General features: G+C 40.6%; 1 protein-coding gene across 6 annotated transcripts in view; it reads left to right on the top strand.

Moving 5' to 3' along the window:
• The window catches only part of FNDC3B (fibronectin type III domain containing 3B), a 392,297-nt gene that overhangs the window by 77,536 nt on the left and 291,338 nt on the right, over nt 1–23,423 (top strand). For all 6 annotated transcript variants that reach the window (XM_075937961.1, XM_075937956.1, XM_075937959.1 and 3 more), the window contains exon 3: nt 16,340–16,415. In XM_075937961.1, the coding sequence (XP_075794076.1) occupies nt 16,340–16,415 (76 nt within the window). The remainder of the gene's footprint in view (nt 1–16,339; nt 16,416–23,423) is intronic.

The following is a 23,423-nucleotide window of genomic DNA, read 5'->3' on the forward strand; positions in this document are numbered from 1 at the left end:
CGATCTGCGCAGAATGCGGAACAGCACGGCTGGCGAGTGGGGCTTGCCACCGCTTGGCGAGCCCTGCGCATTATGCATTGGTGCGCATTATACTCGAGATTTTTTATGGTATATGATTGTGTCCAGTTCTGGGCACCACATTTCAAGAAAGATGTAGAGAAATTGGAGAAGGTCCAGAGAAGAGCAACAAGAATGATTAAAGGTCTAGAGAACATGACCTGTGAAGGAAGACTGAAAGAATTGGACTTGTTTAGTTTGAGAGGGGACATGATAGCAGTTTTCAGGACCTTTAAAAGGGTGTCACAAAGAGGAGGAAGAAATTTTTTTTCTCCTTAGTCTCTGAGGATAGAATAAGAAGTAATGGGCTTAAACTGCAGCAAGGGAGGTTGCCTTAGGAAAAACTTCCTAACTGTGTCGGTGGTTAAACACTGGAATAAATTGTCTAGGGAGGTTGTGGAATTTTCATCTCTGGATATATTTGACCTCTGGAGCAGGTTAGATAGTCATCTGTCAGGGATGGTCTAGACCAGTGTTTCTTAGCCAGTGGTACGAGTACCCTTAGGGCTACGTCTAGACTACAAGCCTCTTTTAAAAAAGAGCATCTAGACTACAACCAATACTTTCGAAAAAGAAAGCCGTTTTTTTGAAAGAGCACCCAGGCAGTCTGGATGCTCTCGTTCAAAAAAGCAGTTTGCATTACATAGCCCCTTTTTTTGAAAGAGCACTTTTGAAAAAAGGCATACGTCCTCATAAAACAAGGTTTTCTGCAGTTGAAAAAACTGCTGTGTTGTTTCGATTTACTTTCGAAAGAACATGGCAGCAATCTAGACACGGGAAGTTTTTCAAAAAAAGGGTCACTTTTTTTCAAAAAAACCTGTAGTCTAGATACACCCTACGTGTACTTGACAGAAGTCTGGGGGATACATCAACACAACTGAAATTTGAAGAAAACTGAATTTTTGTTTTAAGTTTTACAGCGCTTTATTATTTTTGTACTTTTTACATGCAAAAATTGCATCGCCCGCTGCTACGATTAAGTTGTTTAAATAAATGTTTTGCAACGGTAGAAAAAAAATGTGTTAGTCTGAAAACTGTAGGTACTTTTTTTTTAAAGGGGGTATTTATGATTATATGTACTGGGTGCACTTTTTTTTTTAAAGGGCTATTTTATTTAAAATAAAAAAAAGGTTGAGAAACACTGGTGTAGATGGTACTGGGTCCTGTCATGAGGGCAGGGGACTCGACTTGATGACCTCTGGAGATCCCTTCTGGTTCTAGTGTTCTGTGATTCTATGATGTAGGATGAGGGGATGTTTGAATAGGTTTTGACTGGGAGTTATTACCTCTGGCTGTGAGTATATGGTTGAAGATTACTGAAAGCTTTTCCACCTGGAAGAGATAGGATGCCCTGTCATCCTGAACTGCTGTTAAACTACCCTGAATCCCACCTATTACTGCTCCTTAGTGGATTTTATTCTTACCATGCTGGGGAGATACAGCCTGTACCGCAGAAATGGAGAACACAGGCTTGTTAATTCAGAAGCGCTGTGCAGTTCCCAGGGAGAACTGAGGGTGCTAAGCATATCTGAAAATCAGACCGCTCTTCTTTGGATGAGTAAATGTAGATTTAGAGGCCTAATTTTGGGAACTTATGTTTGAACAATTTGGACATAAGAGCTTAATGGAGATGGACCTGAACTGTGTATGAACACCTATAAAATTTGGGAGTGTTTGAAATCCAAGCCAAATGTGTATCTGTGTTATGAAAATAGTGCTTTGCGGTTTCTCCTATTTTCTACCCATGGCACATAATAGTTCAGTGTCCTGGGGCCTGGGATACCTTGGTCTGAATTCAGTTGTTGGGGTTAGTAAGCAAATGATGGTTGTGGTGAGAGATATGGTCAGACTTATTGATCTGGTGGTCCCAGCTAGCCTTAGATTTCATGAAATGGCCTGCTGCCTTTATAACAGATTGAATCAAAACTTTGGGTCCAGATATCACTTCACTCTGAAGTATTTAGAATCTAGACCTAAATCCTTTTTGAAAACCATCATCTTGAATCTAGAGATTATTCTCCACTAATGGGCTGTGTCTATATTGGCAAGATTTTGCCAAGATTTGTGAGTTCTTGCACAAGAACAATGACATTCTAATGTAAGAAATAAGTGCTTCTTGCGCAAGAACTATGACGCTCCCGCTCAGGAATAAGCCCTTTTGCACAAGTGCTGTTGCACAAGAGGCCAGTGTAGACAGGCAACGTTAATTTCTTGCGCAAGAAAGCCCGATGGCTAAAATGGCCATCGGAGCTTTCTTGCGCAAGAGAGCGTCTGCACTGGCACAGATGCTTTTGCGCAAAAGCACATCTCTTGCGCAAAGGCACATGCCAGTATAGACGCTCTCTTGTGCAAATACTTTAATGCAAAAACTCTTGCGTTAAAAGTATTTGCGCAAAATCTTGCCATTGTAGACGTAGCCATGATGATTTTGCTCCTGACAAAAGGTTATAAAGAGGAGCCCAAGACATGAATTTTGAGGTGAAAGTTCCATGAAATGAGTTAAACTCATGTGCAACAGATTTCTTGAATGAAATTTCTGGTTTTGAATTTGACTGTTGCCGTATTTGCTAATATACGGTTGTGTTTTTAAGGCATGTGTTTATAACTTTCCAACATACTTCTAATGATGGAAAAATTATGGAAATGATTTATAATATTCCAGAAATGTTTACAAAACTGATAAATCTTCTGTGCTTACTTTTTTCCACAAGGGCTAATTCTGCATAGTGCATGTGTAGAATGTTATACATACATACTTGTTTAGTCATCTGTTTAAAAGGATTGAGCCAAACAAGGGGCACAGGGAAATCTGATCTTGTGTTAATAAGCACTCAGCCATCAAGTTGCTTCTGCCTAATGTTAGTAGTAAGTCCCCAAGAGAGGACTATTAAATGCCTAATTATCATGATAAGAATCACACTTACACTCGTGTTTTTTTTTCTCAAACACCAGTTCTGTGCCCATCTCTTTTTACACTCTGCACTTTGCAAGTAAGGGAGAGGGTTGGTATACAGAGTGCATGAGATTCATCATTTCACTATGGAGTATGGAAGACCCTGCATAATGCTTAACTGTACTTGCCCTCGGGTATAGGGGGAGGTTTTAACTTCTTCCTTCTTCTAATTCTGCCTCAGTGTGCGGCCCTTAGAGGAGTGCTACCAATCTGCATACTCTGCTGGGAACCTTTTAAGAACTTGCAGGTTTCTAACTGCTTCATTTCTGTACAGTAGTTAAAAAGCTTCATCTGAATTTGTTTTTAACAGGACTCCTTTAGCAGCTGAATTAATTAGGGGACTACAAATATTTGTGATTGCTCACTGTTTTGAGTGGCTTCTGTATTTTGTTCACAAAATCAAATAAAGGTCAACCAAACTGTGACAGTGAGAATACAGGATCCTCTTTTGGGTCAAATGCAGCTTTATTTGATAGGTAAGGGAATAGGCTCAACTTTTTTTTTTCTGAAAAGGTATTAAAACAAGATCAGATTAACTTTCTAGCACTCGGATACTACCAAACTCTTTGTAAAAGAGCCTGCACTCGGACTCTTAAACCAGCTTCTTTCTGTGTGTATGTATGGATGTTATAATAGGAACTAAGTTTTCTGGGTGATTCTTCATTTAATGTAGATCAGGGGTGTCCAAAACATGGCCCATGAGTCAGATCCAGTTCACCATGGTCCCATGGTACATGGGAAGCATCAGGCAGACTCCCTAACTGCTGTGCTCTTGCATGCTGCTCTCAGTGTGTTTTCTGTGTATCATGTGCTGGGGGAGGAAGGTGGTTTGGGGTTCATGCGCTGCCATCTTCAGCACAATCTTGCAGCTCCCATTGGCTGGAAACTGGCCAGCGGGAGCTGCCTGGGCTGCACTTGCAGCACAGGGAGCATGCTGAGGGCCCCTCCTCCCTCCAGGGGCCCACAGCCTGCAGAGAGCACATGGCCCCTGCAGCTTGCTGGTTTGAACCCCTGCCCTTGGTCACACCCCAAACCCTTGCACCCTTTACTGCACCTCTTCCCCAGATCAGAATCCTCTCCTGCACCCATACCTCCTCCCAGACACTGGCCCCCTTCTGCATCACAATCCTCAGCCCTGTGCTCCTTTCTGCACTCAGCCTTCATCCCAGACCTTGCATCTCCTCCATTAACGTTATAGAAGAGTGCGGCCCTTGACCACTTACCAAATTGTTGAAATGGCCCCCATCAAAAATTATTGCCCATTCCTGATGTAGATCCAAGAAAGTCCTCTCTGATCAGGTTAAAGTTTCGTCTCTATTCTGACACTACTTCTCTTCCCACATTCCCATGCCTTTTAGCAGCTTATCCTTCTCATGGATGGTGTATATTCCATGGAGGCCTTTTCCTTCTCTATACCAGCGCAAAGCAGCTCATTTTGCTGCTGTCTCCTTGGCTGAAGAATACAAGAAAATTCAGAAGTAATTAGTAACAACAAAAGGAAGATATTCACAGCAGAAATAACGACAATATCATTGGAAAAAAACCTGAGTTTCCTATGGATATACAGTATCTTCATTGAAGCAGGAAGGGTGTTTCCTAGTATGGGTAGGCAAACACACACTAGCTTGGCTTGAGCTAGCATGCTAATGGTAGCAATGTGGTTTGGCATGGGCTGTTTGGATAGCTGTCCGAATAGGTACCTAGGGGGTGGGATGGGATTGTGAATGGGTGACTAGCCTGAACTATCTGTGCTGTCACAGCTGTCTTTAGCATGTGCTGTGAAGTATTTTCTGACCTGTAGTGTAGCTATACCCATAGAAAATACAGTCTTCTAGCACTATGCTGTAATTTCTCTTCTGTGATGTAAGGCCTGAGACACATTTTTTTTCTCCAGAAGGGAGCCACAAAGGTTTGTAATCATGACCTGTCTAAGTGGCCTTTGTTGAGAAGCTTTTTGGGATTTAATCAGTCCAAGGAAGATGGCTGTAATATAAACCAAGGTTTAAAATCAATATGTTTAAACACAGGGGAGTTCAAACTATTCCAATGCACTTTAAAACCAAAATGAGATCCAGGATTGCTGGCAATCCAGGGCCCCAGGATTGCTGGCATTGGCAGGTAGAGTTACAGAAGTAACCCATGGTTGAATTCTGTTACTTGGAAAGCCCATCTGTGAGCTCAGAACACACTTTCCCCCTAAATATCTCAAGTTTAATTTTTTCTTCTTAGTGGATGGTGCCTGTAAGCAAAGGATGCTGTTGACTGAACTTTGCACAGCCGTTCGCTTACACAATTGCCTTTTTCTTTTTGCTTTCAACAATGGAAGTATATTGCTTTCAAACATCATGAGGCCTAGAATTGTTCTGCCTTGTGGAGTACTTGTGTTACAAAGGGGGGCACTAGATTTTCCTTTCTTCTCAACTGGCCATTGTGAGTTGTGTTCTTTCACATCAGAGTGTTGTGGTAAGTAACAGGATCTTGGAGATCTCAGTTTTCTTCTGGACTCTGCCACAGGCTTCCTGCATGACCCTCAGTGTTGTCTTGTTTTTAGAAAGATGGATAATTGTGTTCTGAGACTTCAAGCATCTGAGAGTCTCAAATGAAGGATCTTTATTGTTATGCTGTATTATGTGACTTTTTCCCCTCTTTGAAATGATTTTCCCCTTTTGTTCTACTTGCCTTTTGTGAAACTGAAGAATGAGAAGGGCAGCAACATTCCTTATCTGAATAAATCACAGAGAGAGAGAATAGCCTAAATTGTTTAGTTGTCCCTTAGGAGGGGAATGGGACTGAAAACGGGCTCAAGAACGAATACTGTGCATAAGAATGTATCCATTTTGCAAGTTACTCATCATACAATAACTTTGGAACATGAAGTATGAAGTGGTATGTATTGTTGATAGGTCACCGTTCTTTGAGAAGTGTCCCTCTGGGTGCTCCACTTTAGGGGTTTCTGTGTCCCTGCATCTCAAGTAAGAGAATTGTGGGTAGCAGTGTCCCTAGTAGGCTGTGCAAATGGGGTGGTTGGCACATGCCGTTTGGAGCCGTTATCCTGCATGCACAACCAACGGAGCTAACCCTGCCAGTGGTGTAGCGAGGCTATGTGCCTGGGAGCAAAGGCAAAATTTGTGCCCCCTCTCCGCTGCCGTCGCGTGGCAGGGCCCCAAATCTAGCATATGACTGAGCCTGACTCTGGGAGGAGAGGGGGAAGCTTGTACCATGTCTTCCCCTGCCTCCTTCAGTTTGGGGCGGGGCCCCAGCACGCACTAACCTGCCGGCGGAGATGGAGGAGGGTCGGGCTGGGGGCGGAGAGGCGGGGAGAAGGCTCCAGCTGGCAGCGGGCTGAGGAGGAGCAAGTGAGCCAAGGGATGATGGGGGGGAATGGAGGGAGACTAAATTGGCACCCCTCCCCCCAGAGTGATGCGTGGGGGCAACTGCACCCCCTGCCTACCCTTGCTACGCCACTAACCCCTGTTGTGACTCTGTAGGTTTCTCCTTATCAACCAGTCGAGTGGTCGATGGAAATTCCATCGACTACTCGATTAGCTGATTAAACGCAATTTAACATCCTTCGTGTGGGGGCCAGGTTCTGCTCTCCTCCATGCTCAGGACTGCTGCTGCCAGCCTCCCTGTACCTTCCATGCTTGGACTTGTCACTGCACCACCCTCCCCTCTTTCCTCCATTTCCTCCCCCTCGCTTAGGGCTGCTGGCTTCTGTTACTGTCCCCCCCCCCCCCCCCCCAAAAACCCCACAGAGTAGTGGATAGCGATGTCAACAGGCAACTGGGTACCCGGTAAGCATCACCTTTCCTGGTGGCCCCACTACTCCTGCTGGATCAGCCCTTCCAATGTCTAGTGATGAAGATGAGGCTTACATGCTCCATGCTACTCATTACCTAGACCTATGCAGCAACACCACAGTGGCAGCCCCTCAGAGGGTGCCCCCACCGATGCCAATGCCACCTAACTGGCCATACTGGGAGCTGTGGGCTATGTATAGAGCTCAGCACCCTCAGCCTATGTAACAGCCAGCTCCAGTTTACAAAGTAGAAGCTTCTTCGCTCCATCTTACCTTCCCCCACCTGTAGGAGATAGCTCGAAACTCTCCACTGCAGGTTACCATCACTTCCACCCCACTTGGGGATTGCCCAGCATCTTTCTATCCAGTCTGGAGCAGCATCACAACAGACAGATAGGTGCTTGAGTTTATGCAAACTGGCTATTGCCTCTTGTTTTCTTCTACCCCTCTACCCAGTCCACTACCCATCATAGACCTGATAGCAAGATACTTGCTAGGCACAATGTCTCAGCAGACCTACTCCCAAATGGAAAATCAACCCCATTTTTCAGGCATTGGGCTTATAATAGTTCTATTCATGACCAGCAGCAATGCCAAATGCCCTCAATACTGCTCCTGAGCAGGTCTGGGCCCACATTCTCTTGGGGATGCTTTCACCATCAACTGGGATGCACCACTACTGTATGCCTTCCCACCCCTGCCATTTCTCCACCATGTATTCCTGAATGTCAGCCCTAACCCTACAAGGCTACCACACATCCTGGTGGCACTGCTTTGGCCCAGGCAGATCTGCTTCCCCTTCAAACCTTCTTCAAACGTCCACAAGATCATGGCTGCATGTTCCCCACCTTCTTGCACAGGACGAGGGAGAACTCTGCCACTCAAACATAGATATGCTGCAGCTCTCAGTGTGGCTCCTTGCTGGTTAACACAGACGGAAACATCCTGCTCTCCTCCAGTTGAGATGATTCTTCTTAACTTCTGGTGGCCATCTACATGAAAGACCTATATACGCAAGTGGCGTTGGTTTTCCTTGTGGTGTCAAGATCATCATACATTACCCACAATGGCTTTCCATCCTTTGATATTGGAATATCTGTTTTCCTTAAGACGCTGGCCTTTTCCTTTCCCTAAAAGTACTTCTGGCTGTAATAGCCATCTTCCCTATATTGATGGATAATCTGTTGTGGCCATCCAAGCACCAAATGTCTTATTAATGGAATTCAGAATACACTTGGGCCTCAGGATGTGAGAGACTGAACATACTTCCCCAATGAGTCATGCCCAGCCCACCGCTCCTCATACATAGTGCTGCAGTGCCCAGGGAAACTGAGGCATGTGCACACACAGAGTCACTGCAAAGCAACCTAGGACAGTAGGAATCGCATACAGCACAACAAAGCAAACAGTGAATGTAAAACCAAAGTGAGCATTGTAGACCACAAGGGTGGACAAAATCCCCACTAAGTCACACCTGCAGCTAGCCATTTGTTTGCATGTACAATAGCAGTAATGTTGTATATCTGTGTACACTATGAGTATGTGAATTTATGTGCTAAAATCGATAGTTGTGCATTTAAACAGATAATTGCTTATGCAAAACAAGCAACAATACTTGCTCTTGATTACATAGGTGCGTGGTTACCTATGTTGTACACATATCTGATAGTTCACTTGTGTCAGTTAGGGTTTTTATGCCAAAATATAGGCACAGAGCCTGCCACCTGATGCAAATTGTGGATTTTCATGCTGACAAGGAGTGTCTGTTGTTTTCATATAGGAGTCTGATTTTGTGGGTTAGATTGAAGTAACAGGGATGTAGGCAAAATGAATTTGGCTAGTTTTGAAATGTCACTGTATATGATTATGTATGCAAAACTTGGCAAGAATTAGCAAACTGCAGGTAATTTAGTGACATTAATCATCATTTTAAAAGAGCATAGTCATCTTTGTGAAAACTAAACTCAGTTTCCTAAATGTAAAAATAAAGCACACATTGCTAAGATAGCAAGTGTCCTACCACAGAATGCTGGATAACACAGACTTAGTATGACTTGTCAAACAGATAGTTACCGTCATGTAAAAGGTACTTAAAAAAATTAGTGTTGTGATGATGACACTACAGTCAAGCTTACTACATCTTGGTCATCATAAACTTCACTTTTTAAAGCCAGAACTCCATGGGATGGAAAAGCTTGGAAGCTGAATCTTGGCACACAGTGAGAATGGATTCAGAACATTTTAAAGATCTTGGTTTACAATTGTCTTGGATTTAAATATTTATTTCTGTACATTTATTATTTCACAGGGCCAAATCTGCTGTCTACTCTTTAAGGCCCCTTTAGAATCATTTGGAACACTTACAAGAGTTAAGGGAGCTCAGACATGCTGGTTCAGCCCAGTAGCCAGTAATCGACTTTTAACGGCATTTCCTGAATCTTCCAGAAGTGAGAGGAATAGCACAGATGTCTTCATAAAGAGGCAGTGCACTACAACTGTAATCTTATTACATATCTAAAAATAACAAATGTACCATATATACTCGTTCATAAGGCAACTTTTTTTTTTTTTTTTGGAAAAAAAAATCTGTTGTGAAGAGTGCGGGTCAGCTTGTGAATGGGTTCTTTCCAAGCCGCGGGAAGCAGCACGGGCTGAAGGATGGGCAGGCTGCAGGCATGGAGCCTCTCTGCTCCCATTGGCTGGGAACAGGGAACAGCACCCAATAGGAGCTAAGAGGCTCCGTGTCTGTAGCCTGCACTGATGCTGATAAACTAAGGCTGAAAGTCTGCACTCTTCAGTTGTCTTATAATTGGGTCAGTTACTTTACACCATTTTTTCCTCTGAATTTGGGGGGGTCGATTTATAAATGAATGGGCTTATGTTTGAGTATATACGGTACATTAAATGTTGCACTGAAAATGTTATAGTAGTGATTCAAGCAAGTGCAAAGATGGAAATTAACAGTTCAGGCTAAAAATCTCTAAAAACAATACCCTATAGAAACAGCATAACAGTGGATGGCTTTCCTTTGTGCAAAAGTCACTACATAAATATTTTCTGATAATAAGGTGGTAAAATGTGGTCCTAGTCATTCATCATATCCTTCCAGTGTCTAATGCAAATACTGTGTATGTTCTGCTACAGTTCTGTTAATCACCTCTTTAGTGTAATGACAACATTTTTTTTGTTTGGAAAGAAGACAGTTGTGTAAGTGATCAACACTCATTCAGCCAAGCCCAGAGGAAAGCAGCAGCTGGTTCAAAGTTGATTTTTCAAGCACTGCCTCCTCTGTGCGTAAAAAATAGGAGGCATGATCTCATAAGATAAGGGTATGTTTGCAGGATGATGAGCTGTGGTATGTGTATTTCTCTCTTCTGTTTTCTGTTTATTTTTTTACATTTTAAGACCATATGCTTCCACTTCTATGTTTCTGCTTAGATTTTAATTTTAGATTTCAGAAACAATGAACTCTCTTATAAATCACTTATGCATAACCTTAGAAGAACTGGAGTCACAAAGCTGCTCCAGGATGAAGAATATTGTTTTGTTGTTTTGGAGGACTTGGGAAATAAATCTTCAAGTAAGTTCACTTACCACCAAGCAATACTTTGTGTATATCAACAAAAGAATCCACAATGTGCCTGGCTGCTATTTGTCCCAGATGAATTTCTCAACTTGGCTCATTATACAGCACTGATGTCATGGTGCATAAGTAAGCTCTGAATTAGAGGCTTGCAAAGAATCTGTTTGATTCCCGTGTGATTGGAGTGGTGTTAGTGACAGCAGGAAGTGGGAGTGGGGATGCTAGCTGGAAAGTATGTTACATGTCTTTCCTTTCACTGTTTGTAGAGAACAGTGTCAATTAAAGAATTTGGAAATAGTGCCAAATGAGGGAAGTAGAGGAACAGTCTTCTGTCCACCTGTGTGCGTAGGGAGGAGGCATGATAGATTTGTATTAGCTGTGATTCATTAGAGTAGGTGCATCCATCATAAATCAGTCATTTCCAGACTAGGGGCTCAGCCTTTGAAAAATGAAGTTTATTTTTAAAAAGTGCTGTCTGTAAAGTATTGGCCATAACTATAGCACTGGTAACGTCCTGCTGTACTGGGAGACCACAAGCAGTTGTGTTCTTGTTCATTGGGGACTCAGAAAATCAATTTGTTTTGGTGAGTGATACTATAAATCACACTAGTGAAATTCCCTACTCCCTGCACAGATCAGACTAAACAGGGCAGTGATTGGTCGGGAGGAACTGAATCCAGCGAGGCAGGGTGAAGAGCAGCCCAGCAGACCATGGAGGCTGTTTATCTACTCTCTGGACTCGCAAAGAGGCCATGACCTACTGGTGTCTATGCCATGGTCCTGACATCATAACTCCCCCCCCCACACTCTTCCTATACAACTAACAAAGAACCCAACTCTGCCATGAGCCAAGTACCCCCGTCCCTCCACCTGAAAATCTCAGAAAGATGTGGAATTTGCCCCCCTCCCCACTCCCATGGAGCTCCTTTGACCTGGCTGCAGAAGTCCAACTATGCCTCTGTCTTTGTATGCTACTTTCCCAACTTGCAGCACAAGACTAATAGTAAAAATGGGCTGTATTTTAAGGGAATTTAGGTTAGAGGGTGCTTTGACTGCCCTAACACTTCAGCTTCAAACCAGCTCCCAAGGCTGCTCTTCTATTTCATAATACACTTTAAAACTCTTCAAATGCCAGCCATTTTAGCAATCCTTTGGAGCTAGGCCTTGTTTAATTTACCAGAAACAATAAATGGGGGGTGGGGAGGATTTAAAAAAAAAAAAGAGAGAACCTAGTGGAGCATTTCTGTGATCTTGCTACTATGGGCTGTGAGTAAAAGGAAGCTGACTAGAGGAACTGTCTATAGTACCATTTACATTTCCCGCTCCCGCAGCTGTTTTCTTGATGATAGTGGATCTTCCCAACTTACTGAGAATTTGAAAAGTTCATTTGCTTTTCTGACCGCACTAAAAATCTCACTTCCTACCAAAGGGGTACTGTGTATGTTAATGGCCGTGTGATAAACAGTTATCCTTAAGCCAAAGTCCTAAGTAAAATGCATTTTGTGGTCCTTGCTTATGGTAATACAAATCTTAGCGATCCATGCTATCCTCCACTCAAGAGTCGCCCAGTGTAAGAGATGATTATTGTTTGTCTTCAGTAAATGGTGGGATGCTTAACGCTTTTAGCATTCTGAATTGCATATGAAGAAGTGAGTTTTGTCCACAAAGGCCCACTCCTCGTTAGTCTTTAAGGGGCCACCATTGTGTGTATATGTGTATAAAAATAAAATATGTAATAAAATAGCTGCAGATATGAATTGCTGAAATGTAAACTGAAGTCAAGTAAAGGCCTTTTCCTTCCTCTTACAACAGTAGGGAAGCAAAGATCACTTAGATTAAAGATGTTGGATTTACACCTTTGTGGATGATTCAGTTCCAGGAAATTATTTCCAGCCATGCTGACTTTAATAGAAATCACTGTAATTTTTTTTAAAAAAGTTAAAACATTGAATAACATTTCCTATACTTATGGTTCTTGTTTTCTTTTGGGGATAGCTCTTTGGTAATGTTAACTTATTTTTCATGAGATACCTTTCAAACTTTTCTAAAGTGTGTATTTATTTTGTTCACATAGGTCATCATACAAATAGTCTCTTCACCAGTACATGTTTGAATCCATTATAATTATTTTAAGCCCCTGGTATTGCCCTTTAATGGCCTTTTTTAAACATCTCTTAAAATGTACAAGAATAAAACATCATCTCAGAGTATCTCTCTCTCTCTCTCTCTCTCTCTGTGTGGAGAGTAACTGTCTGCACTTCGGAGGCTAGGGAAAGTAATATTTCAGTCAGTGAATGAGTCCTAGAAAAAAACCCTTGGTCTGGACAGAGAATCTGTGTTTCATGTTCTGTATTTATAAGAGAACTTTTAATACTGATGTCTGCTTTGCAGAAGAAAAGGATTCACATCATACAAAGTATCTCTGACTAACTCTACTACAAGCATGTATGATGCAATGCTGGTTGCTGTCTCATTGATGTCTGTTCTCAGGGAAGTCATTAGTCACTCATCCAAGGCCATGCGTATGCAATATCCTCCCTCCCACGTTCAGACAATAAGCTGTCTTCTGTTGATGACACCGTGTTGGTGTCAAATGAACTAGCAAAACTCAATGGGGTGTTGAATTTTGCATTGCAGTGAGATTGAATATTAGGATGTTGAAGGTTGGCTAATTCTACTGGATTACAATATGGTTACCACAGCAACTCAGGAACAAAGAATATTGCAGGAAGTAAAAGCTTGAAATTTAGTATTTTAAAACACTGCTAAAAAGCTTCTCATCAAATCATTACTCTCACTGAAGAATTGTGGCAATCCCTAGGTTTTATTCAGCTGCATGTTCTGAACTGCCTAAGGCCTCCTGGATGTTTGTGGGTTTGTAAACTGCGTGACTGCTGAAGAAGTATGTTGGCTCAGTGTTTTCCTATAATATGGCTGTAAGCAGCTATCATAAACAATAAAGGGAAATGAGAAGGAGTGGTATTCTCTTTCCTTTACTCTTGTAGCAGTTCATTGGATGACTGAGGACCTAAGAAAAAAGTATTGCTGTTTTATTTAACTGTGTCATAGATTAGAGTTGCTCTTGAGAGTACAGTTTTAATGTTAAATGCGAATATTTTTTAAATTTAGGTTCAAAGGCATTGTTTTTCCAAATGCATTAATTTCCAAATGTCTGCATTGTTAGAAAGTGGACATTTTGATTGATGGATGATTGACTTTTTAAAAGTTCAGTTGAACAGGGGACCTAACAGTGTCCTGACAGGTCTAGTGACCTGCCACCCAAACTCTGGTTGTTGCGGGTGGGAGTTGTGCTTTGTGGCTGCACCACAAAGGAAGTGTGAGAGTGGAAAAGCAATGAGGGACAGGGGCAGAGAGGGAGTGGAGAGGAGCAAACAGTAGTGGGACTTAATGTAAGGGGAGGGACAGAGGCAGGACCTCTTAGCAGAAGAGGCAGGGCAGGGAAGGTTTCAGCATTCCCGCTGGAGTGTCTGGTTTTTAAAGATTACAAAGTTGGCAATCCTACTTGTCTCCTGGCTCAACGCACTTTAATAAATGTTCTGTGAGGCAACTATTGTTGCATACCTAAAACAATGCCTCACCTATTGTCATTTCTTTATAATTGACTTATAATTTCTATGTTAAAAATTTAACCATGACACTGGGCTTCTGCAAGGTCTACTGTAATTTCAAGTTTCATATATACAGTAATTATTAAAAAAAATAAGAACGGCCATAGTGGATCAGACTGAAGGTCCATTTAGTCCAGTATTCTGTCTTCCAACAGTGGTCAGTGGCAGGTATCCTAGAGGGAATGAACAGAATAGGTAATTATCAAATGATCCATCCCCTGTAGTTCACTCCCAGCCCTGACAAAGCTGTATGACTTCAACTTATTTTACTTTATTATTTTACTGCATGCCTTTAACTTAGGTGTTAAAAAAGCATGACATGGCCCTGCTATAAGTCGCCCCGATATACATCCGTTCCACACTGAAGTAATTCATACTTGTAGGAACTGATGCGTTATCCTCCCATTCCCTGCTCTTAAGTTGCAGGCAAACCTCCCTCCCCCCAATTTGCACAAATGGAAGTCAGCCATGTGAAAAAAAATTCCCTGCTTTAAGTTGTTTCACTATAAGTCCAAGTTTTTTGAAATGTATCTTGGACTTAAAGCAAGGATGGCCTGTATCCTTAATTAGAATCTGTATTGCACATGGGCCCATACTAAAATGGTGGAACCAAATACATGAGAAGGTTGGTTCAGAATCCCAATTTCTATATGAGGTTGAACCAAACTCTGGATCCAAGTAATCTTTAATTTTAAATTATCAATATCTGGATCCAGAAGTGAATTTTTTATATCAATAATATCACTAGCTCAAAGATAATGATGATCTCTCTTTACCGGACTGCGAGAACAATAAACCCTGTGTCTATTGAAAATTATATTTGAAATAAAGCATTGTGTGTATAACACACTTTGGCTTTGTCTATACTACATAGCTTTGTGTAACTAAAAATCAGGAAGTGAAAATGCTGCTTATTGGCAAAAAAATAATGAATGACATTTGCTTTCTCCACTGGAGAGCCCTCCTGCGGAGAAAGCATTGTTTACACTACCACTTTCTGCAACAATACTTTTGTTGTTTAGGGTTTTTTTTTTTTAAAGCACCTATGAAGGACTAAAGCTTTTTTTGCTCAGTTGCCAGTGTAGACAAAGCCTTAATATACAGTATGTGGTGAAATGACAACTTATTCCAAATACAACATTTCTTTAAATGAGACCCTGACTGGTAAGTTGTCAAAACATGACCTAGTGTTTTAGTCCTGTGAGTATTGCTGATATCAATGGAGACTGTGCACACCAAATGCCACACAATGCTTAGTAAACAGACCCCCATATTGTATATTAGTTTAAAACCATGCTGGTACTATGAATGATTGTACTGATTTAGGGTCCAATCTGCATGGAATTTCCATAGAAGTCAACAAGTGTTCTGCACATAGAGTGCTATCAGGGTCAACTCTTGTTAGAGGCTGACTAAAATAAACACAGACAGGCTCACATTGTGATCAGGATATTGTTGCTTACTAAGTCATGTCGTGTAAACATTCTTTTACAGTCTCGTTACAAAAATAGCTTTTTTTCCACACTTGTGTCTGGAAATGAGTAAAATAGACAAATGCATCACATTCTGAAACAGACAGTAGAGAGGGACAGTGAGTTTTAAGCCTTAGGATACTTTTCTAAACCCTATAACATTCCCATTATCTGGTGGCTTGAGCAATGGGAGGCCAGGCGTTGGATCCAACCCTAACCTTTCATTCTAAAATGCTTATTATTTATTCTTAATAGTGTAAATTGTTTGCTCATGTACTTTCCTGTACCCAATCCTGTTATGCCTGGATGCTTTTCAGTAAAAACTAGTACAAAGGGCTAAAATCTCTTGTAGTATCAGATGGGCCTCATGTTGGATCCAGTACGGTAGTTCTTGCTCCTATGGAAATAAAAGAATGTGCTCCAAAATATGTTTCTCAGTCTATTTTGCAACACTCACCATTAGGTGTCAGATCTGCAAGAACTGATCTATTGAACTATAAACAAGGTAACAGCCACGTGTCTTTGATGGCAGTACTTGTGTGCAATAAAATAATAATTTGCTTAAATATTTGTAGATCTTGGACCTAAAATTCCAACTTTCATCTTCACATTCCAGTCCTTTTGGGTAGTATTGGTATTTTCAGAGTAAATTTAATGATTTAGATGAAAACCCTAAAATTCTTTACTAATTCTGGGATTCTGCTATTACCCAATGTTGTGGTGAATCCAGCCTGCTTTACTCCTTACATCTTGTCTAGAGTATAACTTTAAGTAATACAACTTTTTGAATGAATACTCAAGATGAAATCTGAGCATTAGATTGAAATGAATGTGTTATTTTGGCAGGTCATTTTGGTTCAAGTTAATCCAGGTGAAACCTTTACAATAAGGGCTGAGGATGGAACACTTCAGTGCATTCAAGGTAAGAGATTTTTTAAAAAAAATAGCTTTCTGAAAATGGAACATTCCTAAATGTATGGGTTCAGTGGGTTAGCCATGTTTTTTTTTTCTTTGCATCTACCATTGTTTCATTTTTGAAATAAAATGTAGTACACGAGTCTACAGATTTACTTGATTTTATTTTGTGAAAAATTAGGGATTGATAACTCAGACAAGTGTGTGAAATAGTGTGTCTATAGTGCTATATACTGCTATGAGTAGGAAGATACATAGGATTACTCTGTTGCAGGATTTCTCGATACTTGTTTTAACTCTGTCTCAGTATGAATGGTAGAGCTTTACAAATACAGAAAATATTGATGGATGATGCTAGGTAAAAAAATGATTCTCTAACATTTAACTTTTTAAAGTAGGCTTTTTTAAAACCTAAAAGCAATAGAAATATCTGTTTTAATAGTAACAATAATAATAATAATAATAAATAATTCAGGTTTCCCTAAGACCTCTTCCACTCATTTCCCCGTTTAGTTCGACTCCTGCCCCATCACTTAGGCTACATCTACACAGCTTCCCTCTTCTGCAAAAGGCTATGCAATCGAAGCACAGAGAAGCATATTGCTGTGCTTCTGTTGCATAATTAATAAGGAGCCATTTCTGCACAAGAGGTTTTTGTGCAAAAAGGTGCTGTCTACGCAGTGCCTTTTTGCGCAAAACCTCCTTCTTGCGCAAGAGCCGTTCTTCCTGAAAAAATGAAGAAGAATGGCTCTTGCACAAGAAGGGTTTTTGCGCAAAAACAGCTCCTTATTAATTATACAAATGAAGCATGGCAGTGTGCTAATCCATGCTTCATTTGCATAGGCTTTTGCGGACGAGGGAAGCTATGTAAACATAGCCTTAGTTTTCTCTATTTGGTATAGACCAAAAATAGAATTGATCAGACTGAAGCATAAGAAGGGGGGTATAAGTGGTGTGTGTGAATAAATGTTGATATAGACAGCACATGTCTGAAGTGACACAGCAAGCCTTTTACTTGATACACAGAAAGCCATAGAACTGAAAGGAACCGCAAGAGGTCTTCAAGTCCAGTCACCTCCATTCATGGCAGGGCCAAGCTACTTTTTAAAATTTCCAGTGATGGAGATACCACAATCTCCCTATGATAATTTATTCCAGTGTTTAACCACCCTGACTGCTAGGAAGTTTTTCCTAATGTCCTAAACTTCCTTTGCTGCAATTTAAATTTCTTGTCCTATCATCAGAGGTTAAGGAGACTAATTTTCTATCTCCTCCTTGCAACACCCTTTTAGGTACTTGAAAGTTGTTATCATGTCCCCTCTCAGTCTTTTCTTCTAGACTAAACAAACGCCGTTATTTCAGTCTTCCCTCAAAAGTCATGTTTTTCTAGACCTTTAATTATTTTTGTTCTTCTCTTGACTTTTTCCAGTTTGTCCACATCTTTCCTGAAATGTTGTGCACAGAACTGGACACATTATTCCTTTGCAGATGATACCAAGCTGGGAGGGGCTGCAACTAATCTGGAAGATAGTGTCATAATTCAAAATGATCTGGACAAATTGGAGAAATGGTCTGAGGTAAAAACAGGATGAAGTTTAATAAAGACAAATGCAAAGTGCTCCACTTAGGAAGGCACAATCAGTTTCACATATACAGAATGGGAAGTGATTGTCTAGGAGGGAGTACGGCAGATAGGGATTTAGGGGTGATAGTGGACCACAAGCTGAATATGAATCAGCAGTGTGATGCTGTTGCAAAAAAAGCAAACATGATTCTGGAATGTATTAACAGGTGTGTTGTGAGCAAGACACGAGAAGTCATTCTTCCACTCTACTCTGCACTAGTTAGGCCTCAGCTGGAGTATTGTGTCCAGTTCTGGGCACCACATTTCAAGAAAGATGTGGAGAAATTGGAGAGGGTCCAGAGAAGAGCAACAAGAATGATTAAAGGTCTAGAGAACATGACATATGTAGGAAGGCTGAAAGAATTGGGTTTGTTTAGTTTAGAAAAGAGAAGATTAAGGGGGGACATGATAGCAGTTTTCAGGTATCTAAAAGGGTGTCATAAGGAAGAGGGAGAAAACTTGTTCATCTTGGTCTCTGAGGATAAAAGAAGAAGCAATGGGCTTAAACTGCAGCAAGGGAGGTTTAGGTTGGACATTAGGAAAAAGTTTCTAACTGTCAGGGTAGTCAACACTGGAATAAATTGCCCAGGGAGGTTGTGGAATCTCCATCTCTGGAGATATTTAAGGGTCGGTTAGATAAACATCTATAAGGGATGGTCTAGACAGTATTTGGTCCTGCCATGAGGGCAGGGGACTGGACTCGATGACCTCTTGAGGTCCCTTCCAGTCCTAGTATTCTATGATTCCACTTAATGCCTAACCAGTGCAGAGTAGAGTAAAAGAATTACTTCTCATGTCTTGCTTACAACACTCCTGCTAAAGCATCCCAGAATTATGTTTGCTTTTTTTTGTGTCAGTGTTACACTATTGACTCATAGGGTATGTCTACACTACCCTCCTAGTTCGAACTAGGAGGGTAATGTATGCATACCGCACTTGCTAATGAAGCCCGGGATTTGAATTTCCCAGGCTTCATTAGCATAAGCGGGGAGCCGCCATTTTTAAATGCCCGCTGCTTCGAACCCCGTGTAGCGCGGCTACACGGGGCTCGAACTAGGTAGTTCGGACTAGGGTGCCTATTCCGAACTACCGGTACACCTCGTTTCACGAGGAGTAACGGTAGTTCGGAATAGGACCCTAGTCCGAACTACCTAGTTCGAGCCCCGTGTAGCCGCGCTACACGGGGTTCGAAGCAGCGGGGATTCAAAAATGGCGGCTCCCCGCTTATGCTAATGAAGCCCGGGAAATTCAAATCCCGGGCTTCATTAGCAAGTGCGGTATGCATACATTACCCCGCTAGTTCGAACTAGCGGGGTAGTGTAGACATACCCATATTTAGCTTGTGGGTCATTATGACCCCTATGTTCCTTTCCAGGGTATCATTCCTGGATAGTCATTTCCCTTTTTGTATGTGTGCAACTGATTGTTCCTTCCTAAGTGAATTACTTTGCATTTGTCCTTCTTGAGTTTTATCCTATTTATCTCAGACCATTTCTCCAGTTTGTCTAGATCATTTTGAATGTTAACCTTGTCTACCAAAGCACTTACAAATTCTCCCAGCTTCATATTCTCCACAGACTTTATATAGATACTCTCTTATTCCATTTAACTAAATTATTGATGAAGATATTAAATAGAACCAGACCCAGAACTGATCCCTGCGGAACCCACCCAGCATGATTGTGAACCATTGATAACTACTCTCTGAGAGAGGTTATCCAACCAGTTATGCACCCATCTTCTTATAGCTCCAGCTAGGTTGTATTTGTACAGTTTATTAATGAGAAAATCATGCGATATTTATCAATTACAAGATATACCACATCTACCACTTCCCCTGTATCCACAAAGTTTGTTATTCTGTCAAAGAAAGCTATTAGGTTGGTTTGACATAATTTATTTTTTACAAATCCATGTTGATTGTTACTTACCCTCATTATTTTATTATCATTGACACATTGCATTACATTTTGGGGGCTGGCATGGCCACTTTGTAGAAACCACTCTCTGTACAGCACTCATTGGGCAGGCATGACTTACTTTTTACTTAATTTTATGTTCCAGGCTTATTTTCTCCTTTGTTATCTTGTTTATTGAAATTGGTTCATTGAGTGCTTCTTCTTATAAACTTTCTATTTATAGCCCGATGACCCATCTACCTTCCTAATCCTGGTCTCCCAAGAAATGAGGCCTCGCCCATGTCCAATTATTCATTTCTTACCAGTCTTACAATGATAAAGAATGGAGGAGAAATACAGTATGCTATAGAAGCTATATTGTTTCTAAAGAATTTGTCATCAGCTCATTTAGAGGTGTATGGAGTAATTTATGCAGACACTCAAATTAATATAAGAAAATTTTCTTATGACTATTGTCATTTTAACAAAAGTATACAAAAAAACCAATTTACAATAGAGCTGATAGAGGAAATATATATCATAATATTTATTATAGGTTTGGAAGATCTCTGTTCTGAAAACCATGCTTTTATAACACTAAAGTACTAAAAAAGTTGAGGATGAATAAGAAAAGCATACATTTTCTCTAGGACATAAGAATTGTCTAGCAAAATTGGATTTTGGATTGGATTTTTTATCTCCAAGTTTTAAAGGTAAATATTTTAGACCATTTAAGGGACCTAGCATAACAATTATAGTTAATAGACATTTTCACCAATATTTGGTGCATACATACATGCATTTTAAAATGTTTTGATTGCCTCATGTTTCTTAGCAATCTCAGTATACTGATCGTCAAGTAGAATTTCCAAAATAGCATGGCAGTATATTGGCAGTTCTGTAGGGTTTGTTAATTCTGTATTTGAGCGGTATTTTAAAATCTATACAGAACACTATCATCTTCTGTCACTGATGCCCCTACATGTATATAGGGGTAATGGAGTCACTATCTTCATGTGCCAAGTAAAAGTACCAATTTTGGTGTTTAAGTCAATTACAGTGAATTATTACAAAACTATGTAACCAACTCTTTGGCTTCAGCATTTTGAAGAAAGATCCTCGAAAGAAATGATAGATTCTGAAGAAGTTCCTGTCCTATACTCCAGCTTTTTTACATCATAGGTTTCCTTGCAATTCATATGTAAATGTAAAGGTAAATGTCAAGTGGGATTTTCCTTCAAGTGGCACTGTAATAATTTTTCGTAAAGAAAATATTCATGCTTAATGTTGAAGAAAAGCTCATTTGTGTTTAATAGTGTACATGACCGAAATTATTCAGGCAGAGTTCACTCCCATTAAAATGTTACTGCCTGTAATGCAGCCATGGTCTGGGAAAGATAGCATTAGTAATCATGCATATGTGAGCCATGTTAATTAAATCATCTGGAGGCCTGGGTTTTTTTGTTTGCCTAGAGTTAATGCTTTCGGAAGTAAGGAACTAGTGATTTGAGCTAGGCATTACAAAAGTTTCCCTAAGCAGCAGTACTAGCACTATTGAACTCTGAATTACAGTATGGATTCCCATCCAATCAATTAGACTAACTTGTATAGCTATTTTATTATATGAATGAATAGATTGGAGTAGGACCACAAAAATTATTTTTGCTTGTGCCTTAAACTAGGTAGTGATCCTCCAGATCTCTAGAGGTAATGGGAATTTGGACAATTGAACTTAAAAAGGAGGTCAAGAGTCTCAGCTTGTGTAAATCAGAATAGTTGTTTTAAAGTCAGTGGAACTACATCAATTAAGGGGTTAGTCCTAAATGCATTGCTTTTCTAATCGAGTAGTAAATCACAATCAGTTGATTGCATCACTTTTTCCATAACTGAAATTAATTATAATCAGGGCTCGCCGAACTGCGGCAAGCCCCGCTCGCCAGCCGCGCTGTCCGGCGATCAGCGCATGAGCAGATCGCCCAAACCCAGCTCTTCCAGGTTGCAATCTACTTGCAATGGGCGAGTAGATTGCATTATTTGTCAAGCCCTGATTATAAGAAATAAAATTAGATGAATTGTACCAATTGCTTGTGATTCATGATGTTTAAAAATCAGTTTTAAAAATTTTAATTAAAAACAGTTATTTGTTGATCTTCAGTTTCTCTCTACTGCAGTTCCTTGTTTGTTTCAGATGTGCCTATTTATATTTTATATGGGAACACCTGTTAGATTAATTAGTTTGATAATACAAGTGAATGTAGTGTATCTACAGCATTTTTGAGGTGAGTAGTCTGAAACCACTTGTTAAGATTTGTGATCAACATGCTGTGTGATAAGGGAAGGACCTACATGAGAATTAACAGGCTAATAAAGCTAAGCAATTCTTTATTTGAGACACAACACTTTGTACTGCTTGGTATTTTGCATTTTTTCTCTTTGGTCTAATTATAATACTTAACATTTTTCTTGTTCAAACTGTTATATACACATCCCAGACATTAAAAATGAATGTCATTTGGAGCCTCTTGGTGTTCTCAGTAATTTGTTTCTATTGTGTTTGAGCTAATAGTGCTTGGTTGCCATTTAACACTTATCTGCATTTTCTGTTAAAATAAGTTTTTAAATCAGTATATTTTTTAAAACGTTATATTTCATACCGTTTGGCTTTGGAGATGGGGAGTTTTGTCCTGAAAATACTAAAGAAACACACACATTTATGTATAGATACTGTTACATAAACCTTATAGGACAAACCTTTTACACTACTCTTTATACTGCTGAATCTAAATTTAGCATTATTCATAGAAGTATTACCATTGTGCAGTGCTCACCAAGTGATAGATTGCGGTTGACTGGTCGATCCTGGGGACTCTTTGTCGATTGTGATTTCTGGTGGTGCAGTGGAGCTGTTGCTAAGGTAGACTTGCCTTCTGTTGATCCTGGCCCCACATTGTTCCTGGAAGCCGTCAATGCAGTCTGTCCGTCCGTCCGTCTGTCCGTCCGTGTGTGCGTAGAGCAGGGCTACTTATCTTTGGAAGCCCCAGGGGCCACAGTGATACTCACAGCACATACTGAGGGCCACAACTTTAGTGTGGTTGCATGTGCATGCAAATATATACAAATAGCTTTGTTCGCACTGATGGGCATGAATGCAAAGATTAAGACAAGACTATACGACACGCAGGCCCCATTTGAGTCAGTTCTGCTGATAGTAATAAAATGCAATATTTGCCCAATTTCCACCCATGTGACAGCATTTTTAAGAGCAATGACAGTCCAGGAATTTAACTACTAAAATGCATATCAACAGAAGACCGTTATATGAACTACTTTTTTGTTTTGGCTCCCACCCTCAGACTGCAAACAAACAGGCTGTGGGCCGCATGTAGCCATGGACCTCGTGTTCAGTAGCCCTGGGATAGAGGAATGGGGGTCTTGGCATGCTGCTCCTACCTGCAAACACTGCCCCGTAGCTCCCATTGGCCGGGAATGAGGA

The sequence above is a fragment of the Pelodiscus sinensis genome, chromosome 10, assembly GCF_049634645.1.
Source record: "Pelodiscus sinensis isolate JC-2024 chromosome 10, ASM4963464v1, whole genome shotgun sequence".
Taxonomy (NCBI): domain Eukaryota; kingdom Metazoa; phylum Chordata; order Testudines; family Trionychidae; genus Pelodiscus; species Pelodiscus sinensis.